This window comes from Mus caroli, unplaced genomic scaffold, assembly GCF_978045245.1.
Source record: "Mus caroli unplaced genomic scaffold, Mus_caroli_1 scaffold_2, whole genome shotgun sequence".
Taxonomy (NCBI): domain Eukaryota; kingdom Metazoa; phylum Chordata; class Mammalia; order Rodentia; family Muridae; genus Mus; species Mus caroli.
The window spans coordinates 146,102,286-146,128,332 of NW_028227257.1; the positions used below are offsets into that span (position 1 = coordinate 146,102,286).

The following is a 26,047-nucleotide window of genomic DNA, read 5'->3' on the forward strand; positions in this document are numbered from 1 at the left end:
CCCACAATATATATCAGTCCACCTATACAAATCCAGTTCCAAGGGGTAGGATGCCCTCTGCTCTGCCAGTACCAACATACACATGCTGCACATAAACTCACACAGGTATGCATACACATACATAACAAATCTTTTCAAAAATTCAGTTCAACCCTCATACCACAATAAAATAAACTATAGGAGAATCAGGGGCTCAAGGCAGCTTGGGGTACATGATGTTCTATACCCATACACATAAAAAAGGGGTGGGGCTGGAGGTTGCTCAGCAATGAAGCCTGTGCAGAGGACCACATCTGGAGCTCACAACTGCCTGGCCTCAGAGGATACCATGTGTACATACCTACATACACAAATACTAATTAAAAATGGCATTGGGCTGGTGAGGTGGCTCAGCAGTTAAGAGCACTGACTGCTCTCCTGGAGGTCATGAGTTCAAATCCCAGCAACCACATGGTGGCTCACAACCATCCGTAATGAGAATCAAATAAAATCTGTGGGCCGGAGCGAGGGGGGCCAGAGCAAGAGGGAGAAGGGAAGGGGGGAAAAAGGAAAGAAAAGCACGGTGCAGCTAAGCATGATGGTTAGGTTGAAGCTTTTGGAAAGCAGAAGCAAGAGGATCGGGAGTCTCCTCAAGTCCATAAGGTAAAATTTGCATGCTTGTTGACTGATTTAAATATCAACTTTATGTACCAAAAGAGAAAAAATAAACACACACAGAGCAAAATCTTCCCAAGAGAAATATAATTCACAAACAAAAATATAATCTTTTCTTGAAAAAAATTGTTTTAAGTTCATAGCTTAAAATTGTCATAAAAACATCATTAAAAGAAATTCAGGTGAGCACTTACGCACTTACTACATAGTAAATCAAAGTTAATAGAACAGTCACTACTATCAATAGAATAAACCTCAATGGGGACCTAACCTAAGTACTACATTTGGTAGAAGCAAAATGTTTGAAAACAAGTGTTTTACCAACAGTTTGCTTCCTTTACATTCTTTAACACTCGTTTATTTTGTCTTTTTCTTTCGGGGAGGGGGGTTTGAGACAAGGTTTCTCTGTGTATAGCCTTGGCTGTCCTGGAACTCATCCTGTGGCATAGGCTGGCTTCAAACTCAGAGATACACCTGTCTGTGCCTCCCGAGTCCTGAAATTAAAGGAGTGCGCCACCACGGCCAAGCTACTTTAACACTCCTATTGAACTGAGTGAGACCTACTTTGGAAAACGAAGAAAACAACACCTTGAGTTACAGGGGAACAGCTCAGAGGTCAAAAACATTTGAACTTCTTGATAAGCAACTGCTTGTTCACTTAAATAGCTCAGCAACGGGCTAAGAAACGGGATCCACATCCGAATTATCAGAAGAAAACTACCACTCCTAAGAAGCAATTTAGGGGAGTGGTGAAGCAGAGGCGACTTGTCATTCTCTCCCATTATGGTCGCATCGATCCCGCCCACCGGCTTCCACCTCTCAGGGACTTAAACACACCGCGGCCGCGTCCCTGGAGCAGACAGCGGCTCCTGTTACCTCTGCTGGGAGGACCCCATCCCGGGAGCACTACCCGCTCGGCCGGGCTCCGTCTCCGGGAGGCCGAGCGAGTTAGAGTCTTTAAGCTCGGAGTCCCGTGAGGGTCAGGGGATCGTGACATCCCCCGGGATCTCCCCTCAAAGAACTGGACAGCATTCGGGGGATCCGGGCTCCCCTGGTTCTCCGCGTCACGCCGCCTCGGACCCGGTCCTCTCACACCACGGAGCGCCCTCCGCCGGAAGGGGCTTGCCTCGCAAGCTGGACGGCCCCCGGCCCGGCTCACCTTCGGGTCGTTCTCGGGAAGATACTTGCACTGCCGCGCTATCTCCACATACTTGTCCAGATCCAGCGGCGCCATTTTAGGAAGAACAAACCGTATCGCTGCCTACGGCGGAGGCCGAAGCCGGAACCGTCCTTACGTCACGTCCGACCCGTGAGTGGCGTCTGCGCAGTGACGTCAAAACCTGACTCTCTTCAGAGCCCCGACACGCCCCGCGTCGGGTCTCCACGAGAACCCGGCGGTCCCGCTGATGAAACCTAGGACGTGTGCCTGTCTGCCGCGGGGAGTGCTGGGATTTGTAGTTTTAGTGAAAAGCTCTTCTCCTACTCTTGCAACAGACTTCACCTTCGAAAAACTAGATAAGGCTTTTTCTAGGGAAGAGCATGAAATGAGTAACTGAGAATTCCCTGGCTCTCACTCCTACCCTGAAAAGTACCCTGTCAGTATCTTCAGTTAAAGTTAGGTTAAGTGGCCAGGCAGTGGTGGCTCACGCCTTTAATACCAGCACTCGGGAGGCAGAGGCAGGCGGATTTCTGAGTTCAAGGCCAGCCTGGTCTACAGAGTGATTTCCAGGACAGCCAGGGTTACACAGAGAAATCCTGTCTCGAAAAAAACAAAGAGGGGCTGGAGAGATGGCTTAGCGGTTAAGAGCACTGACTGCTCTTCTAGAGGTCCTGAGTTCAATCCCCAGCAACCACATGGTGGTTCACAACCATCTGTAATGGGATCTGATGCCCTCTTCTGGTGTGTCTGAGTATAGCAACAGTGTACTCATATACGTAAAATAAATAAATCTTAAAAAAAAAAAAAAAGAACAAAAGAATGTGTCTTGGTTGGTTTGTTTGAGTCATGATTTTAGCCCCTTGACTCTCGTGTTTTAAAAACATCCCTCCAAGAACTTAGAATGTGATTTCTAGTCTAAATGAATTGGTTTCTACAATGTAAACCATCTGATAGTCTATTTTTTCTTGATAATATACCCTTCCAGCATGGCTTCTTGGTGTAATCTAAACCAAAAGACCCAAGGCACATTCTGGAGCTCTGAGAAGGACTCACTGTCTAAATATATGTCGGGCACATGGCAGAGCCAACCTAGCCCTGATTCTCTCCAGAAGGAAAGCAGAGTGAGTGAATACCTCTAAATTCTTTGGCAGTCCATGGGAGCTTTCTGATAATTACAGGCGATCACAAAGACTCAGGTATTGGAAATATAATGACAAAGTTGTGAAGAGAGCTGCAGCCCCCCCCCCCCAATTTTGCTTTGTCCATGAATTTTGGTTATATTTTCAAGTAGCTAAATAAATAAATTGGAGTGGGAGCATTGTAAATCTTTTCTGTAAATCACAGCATTTGTATGGTGGAGGCAGCAGAATCAGGAGTTCAAGACCATCCTCAGCTATACAGTGAGATGGGAGACAAGCCTGGACTGCATGAGACCCTGTCTCAAAATTAAAACCCAAGTTTTTCTTTTACTTGCACTAGTTAAATTCTCTAGACAGCTGTGTTCTGATATTGCTACTCCCATTCTATCTATGAGTAAATTAGGATTCAGAGAGGAGCAGACTCCAGACATTTCCCATTTAGTGCGGGAGCTTGTTTGAAGCCAGTCTGTCTTCCCTCTCCCACTAAAGACACACTACTTCTGTTTCTAGTCTGTCTTGAGTTCTGAGGGAAGTTAGTGAGCTCAGAGTATAGCACTCTGTTCACACACAGGCGAGCTATCTTTGTTTTAGGAAAGTCACGGGGCACCTCTAGCTAGGACATAGATCAGAGAGGATGCAGATGAAGCTGCGAACAGAGGTAGTTTGTGTCTAGATAAAAATAATCACGGCTTTTACAAAGGACCAGTTCTGGGCCTCCATAAATTCCCGACTACAACCTCTATGGAAATCTTAAAATTTGTGTGTCGCTGAGAGAAGACACCAAAAGTATTAATAACTTTCCCCAAGAACATAGTGTCAATGAACTTTTTATTCTTCAGCCTTTACAATAGGACCTCCGAGTTGTCCTTCGTGTTTAATCTCTCTGCTCAGCCTGTGAGCTTCTGGAAAGCCCAGGGCCTGTGGTCTGGAACCTGCTGTAACCACAAACAGCGATTATGGAAATAACCCGCTTTAGGCTCCACAGTTTGAACCAACCTCAAACCTGCACAGGCAAAGCCTAGTATCTTATGGCATGCAGGAAATCTCACTCGGGAGCCTGGAGCAGAATTCAAGGTCAGCTTGGCTTACGTGAATTCCAGCCCATCCTTCCCCTTCAGAAGTCACTACTAAGGACTGCTGTAACAAACTCCGTCTGAACACGGAATTGGAGTTCTCGACCGGACGCCAACCAGTACGCAGAGTTCCGGGAGGCCCTAACAAAGTTTGGCGCGTAGTCCGGGAGACCCGGAGGCGTAGAGCGGTTGGCCTGGACGCGCTTCCGGGACTGTGGAAGGGGACGGGCTCCTAAGCTCCGCCCCATGGGTGGAGCCACGTCCAGGACAAGCCGGGGCTGCGGCAGGTAATAGGTGCTGGGCTGGAGGTCTCTTAAGGCAGTAGGCATGAGGTGGGTGGGAGGGGTAGTGCCCATGGTCTCCGGAGGGGTAGTGCCCATGGTCTCCGGCCGGTCAGGTTAGGGGAAAGCTGGCAGTCATTTCTCCCTGACCCTGACTTCTTTCGCGCGGAGATGTGGCCGGCAGAGGGGACGCAAAGGAGGTGGCTAGGAGAGTCCCCGCCAAGCCGGCCCCTCTAAGCTCTGGGCTGACCCTGTGGTCATTAGCCTAGCCCGCATGTGGGCCTCATCGGACCAACTCTCCTTTAATTCCCTTTCTTCATCCGTTTGTCCTTCACTTCTACACTCTGCAGGTCCATTGGTAAGTTATCAGAATGAATCAGAAGGCCGGACATGCTAACATTTTGGGATCTAGTTTCGATACTTTTCTGTTACTTTTATTTTGAGACAAGTCTCACTGTGTAGCTCAGGCTGGCCTCTGCTACCTCAAACCTCTCTAGTGCCAGGTAGTGCACCACCATGCCTGGCTGACTACAGACTTTTAAATAGATAATTACATTCAGGGATGTAAGGGTATAGTTCAATTCGTAGACTGCCTGCCTATCGAGAACTTAGCCCTGGGTTTGATCTCCAGAAGGCATAAAAAGGTATGGTGGTGTTTGCTTGTAATTCCAGCTTTTGGGAGGTGGTGGCAAGAGGAGCAGAAGTTCAAGGTCATCCTTGGCTACATAATGAATGGGGGCTAACCTAAGGTACCTGAGACCTTGTCTCTAAGTAAGTAATGAGTTTAAAAGAAAAGATAATTACATTCAGAATGACTCCTGTAATATGGTGGTTAAATGGATACTGTCATATATATTGGGGTCTAAGCCCAAGTCCTGATTAAGCCTTCCTGCCGAGGGTGTGTGTGATATATATTGCTATTCCCTGAGGCAGGAGCAGTAACTTCAGAGACTGGAAAGAGATACTCTCTTTAAATAACCTTTGAAATTTTCTGGGACTTGAACCCAGAGCTTTGCCCATGCTAAACAGACACTCTACCACAGAGCCATGCCAACTCCTTGAAACTGGCTTTAAATATCCACTAGCAGTGTGCAAGTTTACAGGAAGGAAAGATAGGGGAGGCAGTAATTACCACAGAATGCTTGTTAATTTTATTAAATTCCCACTGGGTGAGGCAATGCAAGTTATGAAAGTCAGAGGAGCAACAAAAAGCCCAGTATTGCAGGCAAGGCCCCAAAAAGCCACAAAGTGAGATCCTGTCCAAAAATAACAGCAAAAAGATAGAGACCAGAAAACTTGGTTTCTATGGCATGCTAGGACCAAGGTGAGGCAGGGTTAGCCCTAGATGTCCTAGAACTCACTATGTAGACTAGGCAAGCATTGAAATCACAGAGATCACATGCCCCCACCTCTGCCTCACCAGTGCTGGGATTAAAGGTGTGCACCACTATGCCTGGCTCTCAAAAAGATAGTTTAAATACAATTTTTAAGTTAGCCTATAAAACAGTACAGTATATCTCATTATGCCATTTTCTTTTTTTTTTTTTTTTTTTTTTTTTTTTTTTTTTGCTTTTTTGAGACAGGGTTTCTCTGTCTAGCCCTGGCTGTCCTGGAACTCACTTTGTAGACCAGGCTGGCCTCGAACTCAGAAATTCCCCTGCCTCTGCCTCCCGAGTGCTGGGATTAAAGGCGTGCACCACCACACCCGGCTCTCATTATGCCATTTTCATATGTTCTGATTTGTACCCTCTGCATGGCTGCCTTCCTTGATAACCTGTGAGTTTTGTATTTTGGAGGGGATTCTTTCAGGTTTTATTTGTTGTTTTTGCTTTTGCTTTTCAAGACACGGTTTTCCCGGATAGCCCTGGCTATCTTGGAACTCACTCTGTAGACCAGGCTGGCCTCAAACTCAGAGCTCCTCCTGCCTCTGCCTCCTGGGTGCTGGGACCAAAGGTGTGTGCCACTACCACCTGGCTAACCTGTTTTATCTTTTTTTTTTTTTTTTTTTTTTGAGACAGGGTTTCTCTGTGTAGCCCTGGCTGTCCTGGAACTCACTCTGTAGACCAGGCTGGCCTCGAACTCAGAAATCCGCCTGCCTCTGCCTCCCAAGTGCTGGGATTAAAGGCATGTGCCACCAGGCCCGGCTCTGTTTTATCTTTAATAAAGATCTTAAGACCTCTGACATTTTGATGTATGTTCATCCCTTATGAGCCTTACCGACAGAAGGAAAACATTAGCTGAGAAACTTCAAAAGCTATGTTGTGTCAACAGCTGGAATGTAACTCAAGATAGACACTTACCTAGCATACATAAAGCCCTGGATTATAACTTACCCTATCACTGGGGTGGGGGTGGGGGAAAGCAGCTGGATATAGTGGCTACAGTACCAGTACTGAAAAGAATTAAGCAGGAGAGTTGCCCAGACTTGGAAGTCAGCCTGGGCTACTTGTTTCTGAACAAGAAAGAATTATCTCAGAAGTGTGGTAACGTTGATTCAGATTTGTCAGGCCTTTGAACTTCGTACATTCAACCTCAGAGATTGGGGGAGAGGGGGGGGTTGTTTTGTTTTGTTTTTCTCCCTGGTTTCAACCCGGGGCCTTTCCCATCCTGGACAAATGATCTCCCACTGAGCTCCTCCACAATCATAGGAAAGGTTTGAGAGGGGTGTGGTTGGCTTTGTTGTCTTGTGGGAAGATGTCTAAACACTCCCTTCCTCTCTTCTGCACAGGGCATCATGAAGCAGCTGCCCATCTTGGAGCCTGGAGACAAGCCCAGGAAAGCCACATGGTCAGTAAGGAAGGATTCAGATGCATATAAGATCTTGAGTTTTTGTTTCATGTAGTTTACAAACACATCTGATTATCACTGCAAAGAGGTAGTCATGAAACTGTGGTAATGAGACTGAAACTGAAGCCTTACTGTCCTCTGGGGCAGGAGCTGAGCCTTTTGTTGCTCTGCTCCCGGGAGAGTGAGGGTGACACAATTGATTAAAACCATTTTGTTCTAAAAAAAAAAAAAAAAAGAGACTGAAACTGTCTGGGAAGATCTTCAGAGGAAAGATATAGAGGGGAAATAATTATCAAAGAGCAGCTGTTAATTTTATTAAAATCTTGTTTACCAGGAAGAATAAAGCACTGGCCATCTGGCATCCTCAGCTCCAACCCTCAGGTCCTCCCCTAAGCTGGGACTTTAGGGAATTTGGATTATACTGGATACTGGTTCCAGTGTTTGTTGGCTTTTGTTAAACCCTTCATTCAGCAACTCATAGCGACTAACAGTGATGAGACTGTAAAAACTCTGAAGCCCTAAGGCAAATGGTCCCTATGTATTGAAGCTAGAGGCAGAGCAAGTGATGGAGTGTGACCTGCACTGAGGGGATCCCAGAAGGGTGGATAAGGTCCCACTGATTCCAACTGAGCCTCCATTCCCACTTCCCACAATTACCTTGCTCCAGAGCCATCACACGTGCTCTGGATACATGCTCCAAGGTAAAACCCACTAGAGAACTGGCAATGTAGCTTGGTTATAGAGCTCTGCTTAGTATGAATAGTTCCGTCCCTCTCCCTGAACAAATTGACAAAGCAGGCACCTTAAACGAGGCCCTGCATATCCTGTATGTACCTGTCCATCCAACCTCAGATGTCTTTATATTTTTATTTTGCTGTTTGATTTGTTGTTGAGACAGATTCTCATGTAGCCCAGGTTGGCTCCGAATTTTGAGCAATCCTCGTTTCCTAGCCTCCCAAGTGCTGGGATCACAGGCATGGCCACCAAGATTAGCTTTGTTTTGTTTTGAGACAGGCTATCAAGTATTCAGGTAGTAGGATTGCTAAGAATCCAAGGCTAGCCTGGATAATGGAGTAAGATGCTCTCCAGAAAACAATAAAGACAGAAAGAACTTTTATGTTAAAACTTTTCTTTGACTGTGAAAACAGAGAAGAGGTATTCATGAACACAAATCCACATGCAGAACAGATCCGGACAAGAATGAGAGATCCTGGAATCACTGATAGGGATGGAGATGGGTGTCCATAGAAACCACCAGGACAGATGAATCAGAAAAGCAAGCAGGCGGAGGGAAAGGGATTCCTAGGATACTGACAGTTCTGAGGGGGCTGGTGGGAGACACGTCAGAGGGGAAAGGAAACAGCTGTCAGAGGGAAGTCCACACCCGGAGGAAGAGGTGCGGAGAATCTCGGGTCTGGAGAAGGTGAAGGAAAGTGGGAAGTTCAGGAGTACCAACATCGGCGAGGTCAAGCAAGACAGGACCTGGAGTCAGGAAATGTTCATGTTCACTGTGTGCCCACGCCTATAACCCCACACTTGGGAGGTAGGGGCAGGACTATCAGGAGTTGAAGGTCATCCTGGGCTACCTGGAAATCTAAGGCCACCCTAGACTGTATGAGACACTGTCAGAAACTAATTTTTTGTTTCTTTCCAATCAGAAAGTTTGGAATACATTTCCCCCTCCCCAACCCCCAACTAACCATCAAAATAAATGTAGCGGTGAATGTATGTTCTGATCCTGTATTGTAGTCTGAATCCTAGATGTAGGTTCCCAGATTTGATTGAGGTTCCAAGCCTGGGAAGTCTTTTAGTGGATTTTTTTTACAATTATGAGGCTTAATCTGTGTATTCTGGAGGGAGACATTGTTGGCTGTTGGCCAGGGTGTCCCTGTGAATTCGATAGTGCCCTAGCTATGATTTCCTAAGCTACTCCCCGCACCCTCCCAGGCGCTGTCTGAGTCATCACACCCCCCTTTGAAGGTGAGAACTATAGTAACCCTCACTTTCGAGTAGAGAAAACTGAGGTTCGAATAGGTGAGGTGACTACCCTGATGCCTCCCATCTAGAGAACACTGAAGCCCACACTTGAACACAGGCACTTGCTCACATATGATAGAAATTAAATCCTAAAGCATGAGTATATGTGCCAGGCCTTCCGTCCTGGTGACTGCTTCGTGAGGAATGGAAGAACATTCTCGCACAGCCTCCTGAGCATGTCCTCCCTTTGGCAGGTACACTTTGAGTTGCCCTGGAGACAGGCCCTGCCCTCGAGTTGGCCACAGCTGCTCATACTTCCCCCCAGTTGGCGAGGCTGAGAGCGGGAAGATCTTCATTGTCGGGGGAGCAAATCCAAACCAAAGTTTCTCAGATGTACACACCATGGACTTGGGTAAGATCAGTGCTGCAGAGCATTCCTAAGAACACCAGCCCTGCTGGGTATCGTGGCACAGTTCTTGTGAATTCTTGCATTGGGGAGGCAGGGGCATGATAGCCCCTGGGAGTTTGAAGCTAGCCTGGTCTATATAACAAGTTCCAGGCCAGGAAAACATAGATCCTGAACAACAACAACAACAATAATGACTCTGAACCATAATAATAAGAAGAACAACAGCAGCAATAAAATGTCTTAGTTTGGGTTTTATAGCTGTGACCAAGGCAACTCTTCTAAAGGACGACATTTAATTGGAGCTGGCTTACAGCTTCAGTGTTTCAGTCCATTATCAAGGCAGGAAGCACAGCAGCATCCAGGCAAGCCTGGCACTAGAGGAGCTGAGAATTCTACATCTTCATCCAAGGGAAGTCAGGAGCAGACTTGTCCTCAGGCAGCTAGGAGGAGGGTCTCAAAGCCTAGCCCCACAGTGACACGTTTTCTCCACCAAGGCCACACCTCCTCCACCAAGGCCACACCTCCTCCACCAAGGCCACACCTCTTAATAATGCCACTCCCTGGGCCAAGCATATTTAAACTACCACAAATAATAATAATACCGACTCAGGGGCTGGTGAGATGGCTCAGTGGGTAAGAGCACCCAACTGCTCTTCCGAGGGTCCAGAGTTCAAATCCCAGCAACCACATGGTGGCTCACAACCATCCGTAATGAGATCTGACTTCCTCTTCTGGAGTGTCTGAAGACAGCTACAGTGTACTTACATATAATAAATAAAAAATTTTATTTAAAAAAAAAAAATACCGACTCAGACCAGACAACAGAGTTTTCCTCTTAAAGAGAAGACTATATGTGTCCCTCCGATCTCAGCTGACCTTTAGCATCCTTGTTCGGAGAAGAGTCTGTGTCTGAGGGTTTCCATCGCTGTAAAAGACACAATTACCATGGAAACGCTTATAAAGGCAAACATTTAATTGGGGCTGGTTTACCATTTCAGAGGTTTAGTCTGTTATCATCATGACAGGAAGCATGGCAGCATCCAAGTAGACATGGTGCTGGAGGAGCTGAGAGTTCCACATCTTGAGCCAAAGGCAGCCAGGAGGGGACTCCTTCCACACTGAGTGGAGCTTGAACACGAGACACTCTCAAAGCCCACCTGTACAGTGACACACTTCCTCCAACGAGTCCACACCTCCTAGTAGTACCACTTCCCATGGGCCAAGCATATTCAAACCACCACAGTCTGTATTGAGCCCTGGCAATCCCGAAATTGGCTATGTATTAACAGTTAGGAGTCATCATTTCTCCTGCCCACGTTCTAATGAATGTCCTGGCTTTGACTGTCTCCCACTGTGTTTGTCCCTTTCCGTTCCCACCACAGGTCCCACCACCGCTGTCTTTTCACTAGCCCTGGAATCATTCTCCCTCTGGTCTGCTTGCCTCCATGTCAGCTCAGTGCACAGTGCATGTCCCATACCCATGCAGAAAGTGTTGCTCTTTGGTTTGGACAAGGGTGGTTTTTTGTTTTGAAGCAGTCTCATGTGGCTGGGGCTGGACTTCACTGTGAGGCTGACAGCATGACCTTGAACTTCTGATTCTCTTGCCTTTACCTTTCAAGTATGTGTCTGAGCCCCTTCACCTGGTCTATATGATGCTGCTGACCAGACCCTGCCTTTGTGTATGTGAGGCCAGTGCTCTACCAGCTGAACTGCATCCATGTCCCCCAAGCCATCGCTCATGCTGTTCCCTCTGCATGAGAAGGTCCTCTCCTTCCTTGTCATCTCTCTGTGGTCCCTGATTCAGTGCCCCTTCTGTCTGGAAGCTAGCACTCAAGCTCTAGAATGGCTTGGATATCATATTCCTCCATATCCATAGAGTCATATACTCTCCCATTTCCTCCTTCCAAGATCTTAGTGCATCTGATTATTTCCTGTATGTCCCACAAGAGTTTAAGAGCCTTGGAGACAGAGTGAGACTGTCTTACTCATAATTGTATCCCCAGCCACTGCTAGAGCATAAACTATTATGATGTACTATATGCTGTTGTACAAAAGGCAGAAGTTGAAAATTGGTGACTATGTGAAAGTGTGGCCATATAACATTTCTGTTATATTATATGTATGTAAATATATTTATAAATATATAGAAATGTTTATATGTTAATAATATATACATACATATATATATATATATATATATATATATATATGTGTGTGTGTGTGTGTGTATGTGTGTGTGTATATATAAAGTTTTTGAGACAGGGTGTTTCTCTATAGCCCTGGATGTCCTGGAACTTGATATGTAGACCAGAGTGGACTTGAACTCATAGAGATGCACTTGCCTCTGCCTCCCAGTATTAGGAGCTGGGATTAAAGATATATGCCAACATCCCCTGTCCAGGTATTAATTTCTTTATTACATTTATTATTTTGTACATGTGCATAGTACACATGGAGATTAGAGGACAAAGCTGGCAATTTTTTAAAGATTTGGTTTTAGGGTTTTTTGTTTGTTTTTGTCCTTATTTTTGTTTTTTGAGTCAAAGGTTCTCTCTATAGCCTCAACTGTCCTGGAACTTGCTCTGAGAACCAGGCTGACTCAGAGATCCACCTACCTCTACTTCTAGAGTGCTGGGGTTAAAGGTGTGCATCACCACCTGGCAAGATTTGTTTTACTATTTTTGTTTATTTTTTAAATTAGAGATGATTGGTCTAAAGAATTAGTATAAGAAATATCTCTTATGTGTATTAGTGTTGATCTCCATGTCTGCATGTGCACTGGGGAGGGAGTTGAATCCTTTGGAACTGGAGTTAGAGAGAGCTGTGTGCCACCATGGTGCCAGGACCTGAGCCTGGATATTGTAGTGCTGAGCTGTCACTCCAGCCCATTATTGTTTAATGTCTGTGGAGTATGTGCATGTGAGTGCCTGGGCTGTGGAGGGGCAGAAGCATCCCACCCCCCATACATGCTGGGAATTTCTGCAAGATTCGGAAGTGCCCTTAACAGAGCCCCTCTCCTGCCCTGGTTATGTCCATTTTTATATGCACACTTGGTCTGTAAATAATTCAAGTTCGAAACAACAGAAATGAGGCTGGAGAGATGGTTCAGTGGGGAAAGGTTTCTGCTCCCAATGCTAATCTCAGTTTGTTTCCTGAGCCCCACTCAGTGGGAAGGAAGAAACTAACTCTCGAAGTTGCTCTCTAACCTCCACACAGGAGCTGCGACACAAACGTACGCACCAGTGCACACAAACACACAGAATGAATAGAATGTAATTAGAACATTTTTAATTGCCGTAGTTGGGCTTCTCGTGATAATTTTCAGAGGTCCGGCATCAATACTTTTGCATAGGTACATCACAATCATTTAGACCTGGGGTGTCACCTCCCAATGAGACTCCTACCCACAGTTACCACAGACTCTTGTTTATACTGTCCAGACACTTGAAACTCTACTCCCAGCATGAGGCAAAAAAAAGATGCCTTGACTCTTTTAGATACCAAGGAGCTTCCCTTCCAGCTCAGTTACGTCCCGTCTGTCTGTCAGCGTCTTCCTCTGCAGTCCGTCCTAGCCTCCAGTTCTCTGTGTAGCCCAGACTGGCTTCATACTCACAGTCCTTCTGCCCCCACTTTCCATGGCCTGGGATCCTGGACTTGTGCCACCATGCCAGCAGCTATCAAGTGCCACAATGACCTTAGCAAGGCCATCTGGACCCCAGTATCCTATTAAATAGAGGTACTAACCAGCTTCGTTTACAGTTTTGATTAGCTAACAGTGGGATGCCTGTAAAGTCCTACATTCGTGACTTGCTAACTAAAGGGATGACTTAGTTTTGGCATTGTTACTCTGTTTGCCCAGAGATTAGTTAAGGGCGGGGGGTGGGGGGGGAGGAAGGGAGGGAGATAGATTTCATAGAATCCAGGAGTGTTCTGCAGAATCTAAAGACAAAAAGTCATAGCCCACACTGATGAGAGTGGAAACTAGATCCAAGTGGCCCGTGTCAGCCAAGTCCCACTAGTTACAAGTAGAAAGTTAGTGTCAGACATATGTCACTGGACTCTGAACGGAGAAGAAGAGACAGTTCCCATGAAAGAGGTTCACGGACCAGGTAGACAGCCTGCAGGCGAGCACTAGAGACCACATCAGAGGTTGATCCTGCTCCCTTTGTGGTTGGTTGTTTATGATTTTGCCTGTTTCCACTGCCCTGGTAATCCAACCAGAATTACCAGCTGACAGCCCTAATCTAGGGACCGGGTAAATGTTTTCTAGGAACACACCAGTGGGACACGGCCACCAGGGAGGGCCTCTTGCCTCGGTACGAGCATGCCAGCTTCCTTCCCTCCTGCTCTCCTCACAGCATCTGGGTGTTTGGAGGTGCAGACCAGTCAGGAAATCGAAACTGTCTGCAAGTCTTGAGTCCTGGTGAGTAGACACAGGTTACTTTCTTTCTATCACTGTGATGGGTTGAATGCGCTTGGTTCAGGAAGTGGCAGTATGAGGAGGTGTGGCCTTGTTAGAGTAGGTAGGGCCTTTGTTGGAGGAAGTGTGTCACTGTGGGTATGGCTTTAAGACCCTATTCCTAGCTGCCTGGTAGCAGCCTTCAGATAAAGATGTAGAACTCTCAGCTCCACCCGTACCATGCCTCCCTAGATGCTACCATGCTCCTTCTTTGATGATAATGGACTGAACCTCTGAACCTGTAAGCCAGCCTTAATTAAATATTGTCCTTCTAAGAGTTGCCTTGGTCATAGTGTCTGTTCACAGCAGTAAAACCCTAACTCAGACAATGGCACACTATGAATGCAGTTATGTACAGTACATTGAATTGCTGTTGCCCTAACTAACCTATTTTACTTTGCTGACCTCTTAGAAATAGGAATTTATGGATTTTTTTTTGTGTGTGTGTGGCTCCGTGTGCATGAGACAGAGATCGTATGCAGTCTGTGGTGTCCGCGTGGAAGCCAGAGGATGACTGTGGAAATCAGTTCTCTCTTTTTACCACGTGGAGCCCAGGGATCAAACTCTCCTGGGTAGCTCTGGATTCATGACCTGCTCTCTGGCGATGGAATTACAGGAGTGTTTCATGTCTGACAGGACTGAATTGTCTTTTGTGTCGAGTATGGAATTTCTTTGTAGTGTTTGAAAAGTATCAATGACTTAGACAGTCATTGAAGTGGTTTGAGTGTTTGTAACCCACCATGCCCTCCCTCTGTGGAATGCAAATGCTTTTAAAAAAAACATATTTTTTATTTTATTTTATGTATATGAATACTTTGCCTGCATGTATGTCTGTGTCCCGGGTGTATGCAGTGTCCAAGGATGTCAGAAGAGGGAATCAGATCCCCCCAGAACTCCACTCCCCTCCCCTCCCCTCCCCTCCCCTCCCCTCCCCTCCCCTCCCCTCCCCTCCCCTCCCCTCCCCTCCCCTCCCCTCCTCTCCTATTCTCTCTCTCTCTCTCTCTTTCTCTCTCCCCCTCCTTCCGCCACCCCCCGCCCCAGCCCTAGCTGTCTTAGATTAGAGCTCACTCTGTAGACTAGGCTGACCTCGAACTCACAGAAATCCACTTGCCTCTACCTCCCTCTGTGCTGGGATTAAAAGCATATACCACCACTACTCTCTTTTCTTTTGTTTGTTTTCTGTCTGTCTGTCTGATTTTTGAGTCTGAGTCTCACTATGTAGCCCTGACTGGCTGACCTAGAATTCTTTACGTAGATCAGTATGGTCTCAAACTCTCAGTGATCCTCCTGCCTCTGCTCCTGAGGGCTGAAGTCCAAAGTCAAAGGCAAGCATCGCCACTGTGGTGATGTAGGTGCTTTGAGGCTTTGTTCTTTGTTCATAGAGTCCAGAGCACAGTCAGATATGAAGTAGACAGTGCCTTGACCTCCTGGCCTATGCTGAAGCCATTTGTCTGGAACCATCATAGAGTATGATCATCACGCTGGGGCTGGTAGTACAGGCCTGATACCCCTGTTACTTGGGAGGCTGAGGGGGAAGGACCACAACTTCAAGGCCATTCTGGGCTAGCATGTGATGATTGACAGCTGGAATCAGGCCAGGAGAGTGCTGGCCTGGGGGGCAGGAATCTCTTAGTTTGGTTCCCAGAACTTGGGGCAAAAATAGTTCACGAGTCTGTGCTTTGCCGTGCACTATCCGTGAGCTTGAGCCAAGCCTCTCAATTCCTTCCTTTCTCTTTTCTGCCACATGGGATATCAGTCCTTCCCTTGTGACCTTGTTAAAGATTTCTTTTCTTTTTTTTTTTAATATTATTTATTTAATGTATATAAGTACACTGTCTTCGGACACACCAGAAGAGGGCATCAGATTCCATTACAGATGGTTGTGAGCCACCATGTGGTTGCTGAGAATTGAACTCAGGACCTCTGGAAGAGCAGTCAGTGCTCTTAACCGCTGAGCCATCTCTCCAGCCCCTGTTAAGGATTTCGATTAGGAGCTAACACTTGCTCTCTGGTATTGACCCAGACAGAATTTGGGAAGTGGAAATCAGTTCAGGAAGTCCACCTTTAAGAAGGTGTCGTGGAGGGTGTGGGAATGTTGGGAGACCTGGGGAAGGGTTCCTCACTCTACCGCCCAGGGCTAGCCTGAAACCAAGATTTCCCTGTCTCGGCTTCCTAAATGCTGACTTCACCAGTGTGTGCTGGGACCCTGTCCTTTTGGTTCTGGGGGCTGACATTTATTTAAAAACAGAACCAAACAGAAATCTACAGTGGTGAATGCCTATAATCCAAGTATTCTGAAGGCAGAGGCAGGCAGATCTCTCTGAGTTTGAGGCCAGCCTGGCCAGGCGGGGCTATGTAGTGAAACTCTGTCTCAATACCATACAACAGAAACAGACTGGTGGAGCCTGGGAAAGCCGCTGTCGGGGAAGCTGATTGTCTGCACTGTTCATTTGTCTTGTTTCACTGGCAGAGTCTCGCTAGAGAGTCAAGGCTCTCAGTCTCCCTGTCTCATTCTACACTTACAAGTTTGAGCCACCAGACCCTGTTTGACTTTCTGTTCCTGGGCTCCAAACCCTGCCTGATATCTGCAGCTCTAGAGACATTTCCTTTTGCTTTGATGTAGTCCAAGGCCCATTCTGCACTCCTGTTCCTGTTTGGCTCCCACATGCATTGCATGTGCCTTGGGTAGCATTTTGTGTGTTAAATGAAGAGTCTTTACAAAAGGCACAGTATTTCTAGATAGGAAATAATAGTCGATTTGGTGGGACTCTGACAGATCTGACTTCAAACCTCACCTCTTCTCTCCAGAAGGCCTGTTAACATCTCTCAGGGGTGAGTGGGAACCATGGAGGGATAGAGATTAAGTTTTATTTTGAAAAGAAAGAAGCCGGGCGTGGTGGCGCACGCCTTTAATCCCAGCACTCGGGAGGCAGAGGCAGGCGGATTTCTGAGTTCGAGGCCAGCCTGGTCTACAAAGTGAGCTCCAGGACAGCCAGAGCTACACAGAGAAACCCTGTCTCGAAAAACCAAAAAGAAAGAAACTTCTTTACACCCGTCATGTGGTGAGCTTTTGTTTTCAAGACAGACTGGTAGAACATACACAGACCATGGTGTTATTACAACTGTTCAAACCTGAGCAGAGAACTGCTCTGACAGAGGACCCAGGTTTGATTTCCAGTGCCCACATAGAGGCTCACAGCTGGCGTAACTCCATTCCAGGGACCTACCATGCTCTTCTGGCCTCTGTGAGCAACAGGCATACACATGGTGGCACATACATAGATGCAGGCAAGACACTCACATAAGATAAAATAAATTTGTTTTTAAATGTGTTTAAAAGCTGGAGAGATGGCTCAGCAGTTACAAGTACTAGCTGCTCTTCCAGAGGACCTGGGTTCAATTCTCAGCCCCTACAGAGCAGATCATAGCTGTCTGCAACTCCAGTTCCAGGGGATCTGATACCCTCACAGAGACACACATGCAGGCAGAACACCAATGCACATACAAAATAAAAATGAATTTTTAAAATGTGTTTAAAGTCCAACAGTCATTTGCTAGCCGTACTGCTAAGGGAAATAACAGTCTAGCTCAGCTTTAGCTCCAATGTGAGAAGGGAGAGACTGGCATTTATTTCTCATTTCTCATTCAGTTGGTTATCAGTAGTACCTCTAAAAGTGCAAGGAGGTTGCTGCTATCTTTCTTATTTTGTTTTATTTTAGTGTTATATATGTTCTTTATTTGTACCTGCACAGCAGAAAAGAGCATCAAATCCCATTACAGATGGTTGTAAGACTCCATCTATAATGTGGTTGCTGAGAATTGAACCCAGAATCTCTGGAAGAGGAGCCAGTGCTCTTAACCACTGAGCCATCTCTCCAGCCTCATCTACTTTCTTTCAATGGCCACATTTTCTAGGAAGTTTGGCCCGTTTGGACTCTAGCATCCAGTGGGAGTGGATGTTAGCAGGCGTTGGACTCCTGCAAGCACAGAGCTGTCAGCACAGTGGATTCGCACTCAGACATGCTCTTGACCTCACTCCTAACTCAACCTGTGGCTTCTTAGCTTTGGGAATTTCACCTGTCTGAACAGCCTCTAATATCATCCTTTTTTTTTTTTTTTTTTATGGTTTTAAAGCATTTATTGTAGAAAGGCAGAAAGAAGGAGAAGAGTAGAGAAGTAGAGGCCGGCCATGACCATGTGGAGAGAGGGGAGAAGGAAATGTGGAGAGAGGGGGAGCAAGGGAGCAAGAGTAAGAGCCAGGGAATAAGAGCTCTAATATCATCCTGTGCTTGCTTGGCACTGGAGAGTATGAGATCCCTGCCTAATGCTGTGCTGTGCTGCGCTGCGCTGTGTTATGCTAAGCTGTGTGTGCTGAGGTATGCAGTGCTGTGCTGTGCTGTGCTGCACTGTGTGTGCTGTGCTCTGCTGTGTACTGCACTGTGTTGTGCTGAGCTGCGCTCTGTGTGTTGCACTGTGTGCTGCGCTGTGCTGTCCTATACTATTTTGTGTTCCTCAGAGACTCGGGTACCAAGGAGACCCTGTCAAGGTCTGGGTCTGCAGAAGTGGATCAGTAGGAGACTGCAAGCCTAGCAGGCCCGGGGTACAGATCCCCAGCACTTCAGAAAACAAAGAGTAAGGGCAGAGCCTTCAGCCTAGGTCTTTTAAATGCTTATTTTCTCTCTGTACTAGAAGACAGGACATGGAGCACACCAGAAGTGACTGGCTCCCCACCATCCCCAAGAACATTCCACACATCGTCCGCAGCTATCGGAAACCAACTATACGTCTTTGGGGGAGGAGAGAGAGGTGCCCAGCCTGTGGAGGACGTGAAGTTGCATGTGTTTGATGCAAGTATGGGCTGGGGCCATAGGGATCTTGGGGCTGCTTGGGGCCACCTCAGCTTCACTTATATCTCAAACAGGAAACAGGGTCTTGAGAAAAGATTTTGCACTAAGTAGAGCACTTGTCTAGCATGCACCAAACCCTGTGCACATTTAGTCCCTAGCACCACACAAACCAAGCACAATGGCAGATGAGTGTCTGTAATCCCAGCAGTCAAGAGATTAGGCCTAGCCTATGAGACATGAAACCTGTCTCAAAAAAAGAGTCAAGTTTGGTGTATTGGCACATGTCTTTAATCCCAGCCCTATGAGGTGGAAGCAGGCGGATCTCTTTGAATTTGAGGTCAGCCTGGTCTTCATAGTTCTAGGCTAGCCACAGCTATATAATGAGACCCTGTCTCAAAAGACAATGACAAAAAGGCAGTGACTCTCGGTTGGGTGTGGCCCAAAGGTAAAGCATGTACTCAGTGTGTGCAGTGTAGTGCAGTGCAGTGCAGTGTATGCAGTGCCCTGGGTTCGATTTCCTGTACCTCTCAAAAGCAAACAACAAAAGAAAAAAAAGAAGAGAGAGCTCTGAAGGTTTCTCACAGAAGAAGCATGCGCATTTATTTTAACTTTGAGGTAGTTCTTATTCGAAGCTTTTCTCAATCCAAAGCAAGAGATGGCTTCCTACTAGCCAGACTGTAAGCCAGCATGCGGGGTTATTGGCTTTGCAGTTTACAGCCCTGAAAGTATCCAAGTAGAGGTTACATAGTGGGATTGAGGTCTCCTGCTGGTAAACTGGAGAGAAGGACTCTGAGGTGACTTCCTTCTTGGAGCGCCCTGCCCTGGGAGGTGCTTGAAGAGACAGGTCACCTAGTGTTAATGCCTGTACCTTTGTAGACACTCTGACATGGTCTCAGCCGGAGACGCATGGAAGTCCTCCGTCTCCTCGGCATGGCCATGTGATGGTGGCAGCGGGCACAAAACTCTTCATCCACGGAGGATTGGCAGGGGACAAGTTCTTTGATGATCTCCATTGCATTGATATAGGTAAGCCTGTAAGAGGGCCAGGGGCCTTATATATTCAGAACTCTTTAAGATGTGCTTTGAAAGAATTCGACTTTCCTCTTATGTGTTGGTAACTTGACTGGCTGTTAGAAGCTTTCCTAGATTTCATGAAGCTTGGCCTGAATACTGAAGAATAAAGTAGCTCAGCCACAAAGCTTATTGGCTGGACTTTCCAGGGCACCTAGGTTGGATTCCCAACACCCACATGACAGCAACTGCACTTCCAGAGTCTGTTGCCCTTTTCTGACCTCTACAGGCAGCATGTGGTGGTGCATAAACTCTGGGCAGGCAAAATACTGCACCCTAAATAAGTACAGCACTTGTGTAGGTAGGTAGGTAAGTAAGTAAGTAGACAGATAGGTAGGCAGGCAGATAGATAGACAGACAGACTAACTGACTTGAAGAAGAAGAGATGAGGAGGGGAAGTATCATTAACAATTGGGGCTGAAGAAATGGGTCAACACTTAAAAGCTCTTCCTGCTCTTGCAGAGTATTCAAGTTCAGTTCCCAGCACCCACACTAAGCTCAGAGAAGCTCCAGGGAACCCAAAAGCTCTGGTCACAGCTGACACCTGAACATACACACACACACACGCATAGACACACATACATTCACATAGGTAAAAAGAAGACATTTCTAAAGATTAAAACCTATGGTGTGGATGGTTTGCCTGCATGTATGTGTAACACAAGTATGTAGTACCTGAGGAGGCCAGAAGAGGGCACTGGACTCTCTAGAACCAGAGTTGCAGGAAGTTGTGAGCTGCCACGTGGGTGCTGGGAACTGGACCTAGAACTTCAAGAAGAGCTGAGCTGTCTCTGTAGACCCCAACACATCTTTTTAAAATTGTTTTTCTCAGACAGAGTCATACTGGCCTAGAGCTTGCTATGTAGACCAAGCTGTTCTTGAACTCACAGAGATCAGTGCCTCAGCCTCTTGAGTGCTGGGACTAAGGGTGTGTGCCACCACATCTGACTCTTAACTATTTTTAAATGCAGTCGTTCCCCAAGACTCAGTATGTGTTCAGGCACTGATCCTTTCCACCATCAGTTCCTACATGTTGTGTTCCCAGCTAGAACCCTGTGAGACCTTGGTTCTTACTCCATGTCTGGTCTAGATAACCAAGGTGGATGACCGGAACTGCATGTTTGCAGGGCTTCATGGCCAAAAGCCCAGGAAAAAGAAAGCCAGAAAGAACCTGAAGATTATCTCTCCCTCAGAAGGGCTGGGCTCTCCTCTGAGCCTTTCTGACTGTTAGCTCCATTGAGGGTGGGACTTGGTCTTTCCTTTATCTGTATATTTCCAGCACGAGTGCCGTCAGCCAGAGAGTGGGTAAGTGCTTATCCGCTCATGAGCAGATGGATGAATACATGAGCCAAGGCAGGTTTGCTCCAGACTACAGAGAAGAGGGATGAGAGGCCAAAGGCACAAGAACAGCTATGCAGAGTGTTCGAGTTCTCTCAAAGCACTAGGTCCTCAGGGGCAGGCTCACTAGCTGGAATTTCTTCATTGGCTGCAGGGTTTTCCCTCACTCCCTCCCTCCCTCCCTCCCTCTCTTCCTCCCTCTCTTCCTTCTTTCCTTTCTTCCTTCCTTCCTTCATTTATTTCCGAGGCAGTGTATCTCTTTGTACCTTGGCTGTCCTGGAACTTGCTTTTAGTATACCCAATTGGTTTTGAATTCATAGTGATCTACCTGCCTCTGCCTCCTAGTGCTGGGATTAAAGGGCCCAGCCTTTTGTTTTGTTTTGCTTTTAAGACAGTGTCTAGCTGAGCAGTGGTGGCGCACACTTTTAATCCCAACACTTGGGAGGCAGAAGCAGATGGATCTCTGAGTTCGAGGCCAGCCTGGTGTACAGAGTGAGTTCCAGGACAGCCAGGACTACACAGAGAAAACCTGTCTAGAAAAAAACAAAAAACAAAAACAAAAAAAGCCAGTGTCTAGCTGTGTAGCCGAACCTCACAATCAGTCCTCCTTCAGACTATCGAGTTCAGGGACTAGAGACGTGTGTTCTCATGCAATTTCAAATAGGATAGGATTTGTTCTTGTTTTTTTTTTTTTTTTTTAAGATTTATTTGTTTATGTATATGAGTACACTGTAGCTGTACAGATGGTTGTGAGCCTTCATGTGGTTGTTGGGAATTGAATTTAGGACCTCTGCTCACTCCAGTCAGCCCTACTTTCTCAGTCCCTGACTCTCGCTCCAGCCCAAAGATTTATTTTTTTTGTTTTTGTTTTTTCTTTTTTTTTTTTAGCCTACAGCACCCGGTATTCCCAGGCGGTCTCCCATCCAAGTACTAACCAGGCCCGACCCTGCTTAGCTTCCGAGATCAGATGAGATCGGGCGCGTTCAGGGTGGTATGGCCGTAGACTAAAGATTTATTTTTATTTTATTTATTTATTTATTTATTTATTTATTTGGTTTTTTCAAGACAGGGTTTCTCTGTATAGCCCTGGCTGTCCTGGAACTCACTTTGTAGATCAGGCTGGCCTCGAACTCAGAAATCCGCCTGCCTCTGCCTCCCGAGTGCTGGGATTAAAGGCGTGCGCCACCACCGCCCGGCCCAAAGATTTATTTATTATAAGCAAGTACACTGTAGCTGTCTTCAGAAGCACCAGAAGAGGGCATCAGATCTCATTACAGGTGGTTATGAGCCACCATGTGGTTGCTGGGATTTGAACTCAGGACCTTCAGAAGAGCAGTCAATGCTCTTACCTGCTGAGCCATCTCCCTAGCCCGTTCTTGATGTCTTGACACAAGGTCTTTCTATGTAGCCCTGGCTGTCCTGGAATTCACTATGTAAACCAAACAGGCCTGAAACTCACAGAGATCCACCTGCCTCTTTGGCTGAGTGCTGTGATTAAAGGTGTACACCATCAACGCTTGGCTGATAATTGTTTAAGACTCCCATTTTTCTGTGCTGAAGAATACCTACTAGCTATTGCTTTATTCCTTCTCAAATAGTCTTCTAATCTAAAGTCCAGAGTTATGTATTACCTCATTTAAGTGCTCCTTTGAACAGATGCAAAAATAATGTTGGGAGCATCAGGCAGATCTCTGTAAGTTCTAGGCCAACTTGGTCTACAGAACAAGTTCTAGGACAGCCAGGGCTACACAGAGAAACCACGTCTCGAAAAACCAAAAAAACTAAAATAAGACAGTGTTGGGGATGAGCACTGAATCAACAAGTCGCATTGTAGAGGACACAGGCCTGGCAGCCTTAGGATGCCCAGCTCAGCCCCTTACCAGCTACTCCAGCAAGACCCATCCTTCAATCATCCTGTGTGCTCATCCATAAGAGAGAAGAAAGGCTGTAGGCACACGTGATAGCAATTCAGAGGGCTGAGCAAGACTCTGCAAGTGTCTTCCTTAGAGTGCTGGGATTAAAGATGTATGCCACTACTGTCTGGCTAAAAATCTTTTTAAAAATGTATTTATAACATGTAGGCATATGAACATGTATGCCTGCATATCTGTGCATGCACACACACACACACACATACTATTACCTTACCTATCTGGGTGTTAACAGTGAATAAAGATTATAGTCACTATTAAAGTTTTCGAGACAGGCGCCTTTAATCCCAGTACTCGGGAGGCAGAGGCAGGCAGACTTCTGAGTTCGAGGCCAGCCTGGTCTACAAAGTGAGTTCCAGGACAGCCAGGGCTATACCGAGAAATCCTGTCTCGAAAAACCAAAAAAAAAAAAAAAAAGTTTTTGCATTTCTTAGTATGCTCCAAAAAGCATTAGAATCCCACAAGATGCTTTTTGAAACAATAGGTCCCTTGCTGCAGATTAGAGAATAATTCAAGCCACCCTCCCTTAAAATCAGTTCTGCATAGTGAACCTCTCTCCGTTACCTCTTAAGAGATTTCTGTGACCCAGGCATGGTGTTGAACATCTTTAATTCCCGAGTTCAGCTTAAGACCAGCCTGCTTTACATAGGGTATTCCAGATCAGAACTACATCATCTTATCTCAACACACACACACACACACACACACACACACACACTCCCTGTGGATGACTCTCAGCAATCACTTTGCAAACTGCAGCAGATAATTTGAATTCCTATTTTAGCTCATGTGCAAAACTCTCTCTTGTGACAGGTGACATGAGCTGGCAGAAGCTTGGTCCCACCGGTGCTGTTCCAGTCGGCTGTGCTGCCCATGCCGCCGTCGCTGTGGGACACCATGTATATATGTTTGGAGGTATGACAGCCACTGGAGCACTGAACATGATGTACAAGTATCACACAGGTGAGGGAGGGAATCACTCCTGCTTGCTTTTCTTTCTTTTAAAAAGCACTGTGCCCTCTCCTTTCCTTTCAAAAAGATTTATTTATTTTTTTTTTTTTTTGAGACAAGGTTTCTCTGTATAGCCTTGGCTGTCCTGGAACTCACTCTGTAAACCAGGCTGGCCTCAAACTCAGAAATCCGCCTGCCTTTGCCTCCTAAGTGCTGGGATTAAAGGCATGTGCCACCACTGCCCCGCCTTTTTTTTTTTGGTTTTAAATTTTTTTATTTAAGATTTATTTATTTATATGTATGTGTGAATACACTGTCGCTGTCTGCAAGCCCACCAGAAGAGGGCATCAGATCCCATTACAGATGGTTGTGAGCCAGCATGTGGTAGCTGGGAATTGAACTCAGGTCCTCTGGAAGAACAGTCAGTACTTTTAACCACTGAGCCATCACTCCAGCCCTAACTCCTGGTCTTTAAAACAAATATCCTTTGGTAAGTGATGCAGACATTTTCTAGTTTGGTGCCTTCATGTCTAAATGGAAAGGAGGGGGTTGGGAAAGTGGCTGAGCTGGTAACAGTGCATGCTGTGCAAACGTGAGGACTTGAGTTTGAATCCCCAGCATCTGTATAAAAGCTAGGCATGGCCATGTGTGCCTATAACCCCAGCACTGCGGAGCAGACAGGCCGATTGCCAGGGCGCATTGGCTGGCTAGCCCACCTGAAACTGCAGCTTCTGGTTCAGTGAGAGACCCTTCCTCAAAGGAAAATAGGACAGAGGAAGACATCTGTGGTCCTACTCTACTCTACTCTACCAAAACACACACACACACACACACACACACACACAATGTACGTACGTATTTAAAAAAAAAAAAACCCACAAAACAAAATCCCATAGAAAAACAGGGTCTGACAAAGGCAGGCATCCTCCTGCCTGTGAGTCCTGAGTGCTGGGATTACAGGCATGCACTGTCAGACCCAACTAGTTTTTCCCTTTATTTCCTCTTTGTGGCTTAAGTGATGTAGAACATCACTGAATACCTGTGGAACTATGTCTTAACAGGAGCCTTTGTTTTGTCCCCCTTACTCAGAAAAGCAGCACTGGACTGTACTTCAGTTTGACACTTCCCTACCCGCTGGACGACTGGACCACTCCATGTGTGTCATCCCATGGCAAGTGATGTCTACCTCTGAGAATGAAGACTCAGATTCTGTCATTCTAACCCTCCAAGATGAGAAAGGAGACGCTGCTGAGAAAGCAGAGACCCAGAGTGGAGGACCACATGAGGAGAGTCCAACTACTGTGCTGCTCTGTTTTGTGTTTGGTGGGATGAATACAGAAGGGGAGATTTATGACGACTGTCTCGTAACTGTAGTGGACTAATAAAACCCACATCTGTAGTACTTGTTACTTTTTACAAAAGTGAAAACTCTGCTGAGCTACACTGCCAAATACTTTTTGCAGTGTATTCTCTCACCCCAGAGCGGTGGTGCACACCAGGCGTAGTAGCATACACCTTTAATCCCAGCACGTGGGAGGCGGAGGCCAGCCTGGTCGACGTGGTGAGTTCCAGGACAGCCAGAGCTACGTAGTGAAACCCTGTCTTGAAAAAGCAAACATGGGGCTGGTGAGATGGCTCAGTGGGTAAGAGCACCCGACTGCTCTTCCGAAGGTCTGGAGTTCAAATCCCAGCAACCACAAGTCACAACCATCTGTAATGAGATGTGACTCCCTCTTCTGGAGTGTCTGAAGACAGCTACAGTGTACTTACATATAAATAAATAAGTCTTTAAAAAAAAAAAAAAAAAGCAAACATAAAAAGCATATCCATCTTGCACTTAATCAACATTTTTAACTGGATAGCCTAGTGCAAGTAATTCCATTATAAAGTTTTACCAGCGATAAAATCTGTAGATACCCAAGCTAGCTATTGGAGAAGACAATTGAGTTAGACACCCTTTAATATGTATTA

General features: G+C 46.3%; 2 protein-coding genes and 1 non-coding gene across 6 annotated transcripts in view; 1 reads left to right on the plus strand and 2 right to left on the minus strand.

Moving 5' to 3' along the window:
* The window catches only part of B3galt9 (beta-1,3-galactosyltransferase 9), a 33,876-nt gene extending 31,930 nt beyond the window's left edge, over positions 1–1,946 (minus strand). Inside the window, exon 1 of the mRNA XM_085834992.1 lies at positions 1,814–1,946. Coding sequence (XP_085691118.1) covers positions 1,814–1,888 — 75 coding nt within the window. The 5' untranslated portion in view covers positions 1,889–1,946. The remainder of the gene's footprint in view (positions 1–1,813) is intronic.
* Positions 1,947–3,993: 2,047 nt separating this feature from the next.
* Positions 3,994–25,794, plus strand: Rabepk (Rab9 effector protein with kelch motifs). 4 transcript variants are annotated; one of them, XM_021155704.3, is made up of 8 exons: positions 3,994–4,312; positions 7,035–7,093; positions 9,325–9,482; positions 13,750–13,902; positions 18,628–18,789; positions 19,662–19,811; positions 23,939–24,088; positions 25,166–25,794. In XM_021155704.3, exons 2-8 carry the CDS (start codon positions 7,041–7,043, stop codon positions 25,456–25,458), a joined length of 1,119 nt encoding a protein of 372 aa, XP_021011363.1. In that variant the 5' UTR covers positions 3,994–4,312; positions 7,035–7,040; the 3' UTR covers positions 25,459–25,794. The 4 variants fall into 4 exon arrangements, with proteins under 4 accessions (XP_021011363.1, XP_085691119.1, XP_021011361.1 ...); XM_085834993.1 differs by lacking the exon at positions 3,994–4,312 and adding an exon at positions 4,388–4,664 and having other exon boundaries at positions 23,939–24,040; XM_021155702.3 differs by lacking the exon at positions 3,994–4,312 and adding an exon at positions 4,390–4,664.
* On the minus strand, positions 22,081–22,199 carry LOC147005939 (5S ribosomal RNA). The gene has a single exon (XR_015046580.1). It is a non-coding gene; the product is annotated as a 5S ribosomal RNA (ribosomal RNA).
* Positions 25,795–26,047: the final 253 nt, after the last annotated feature.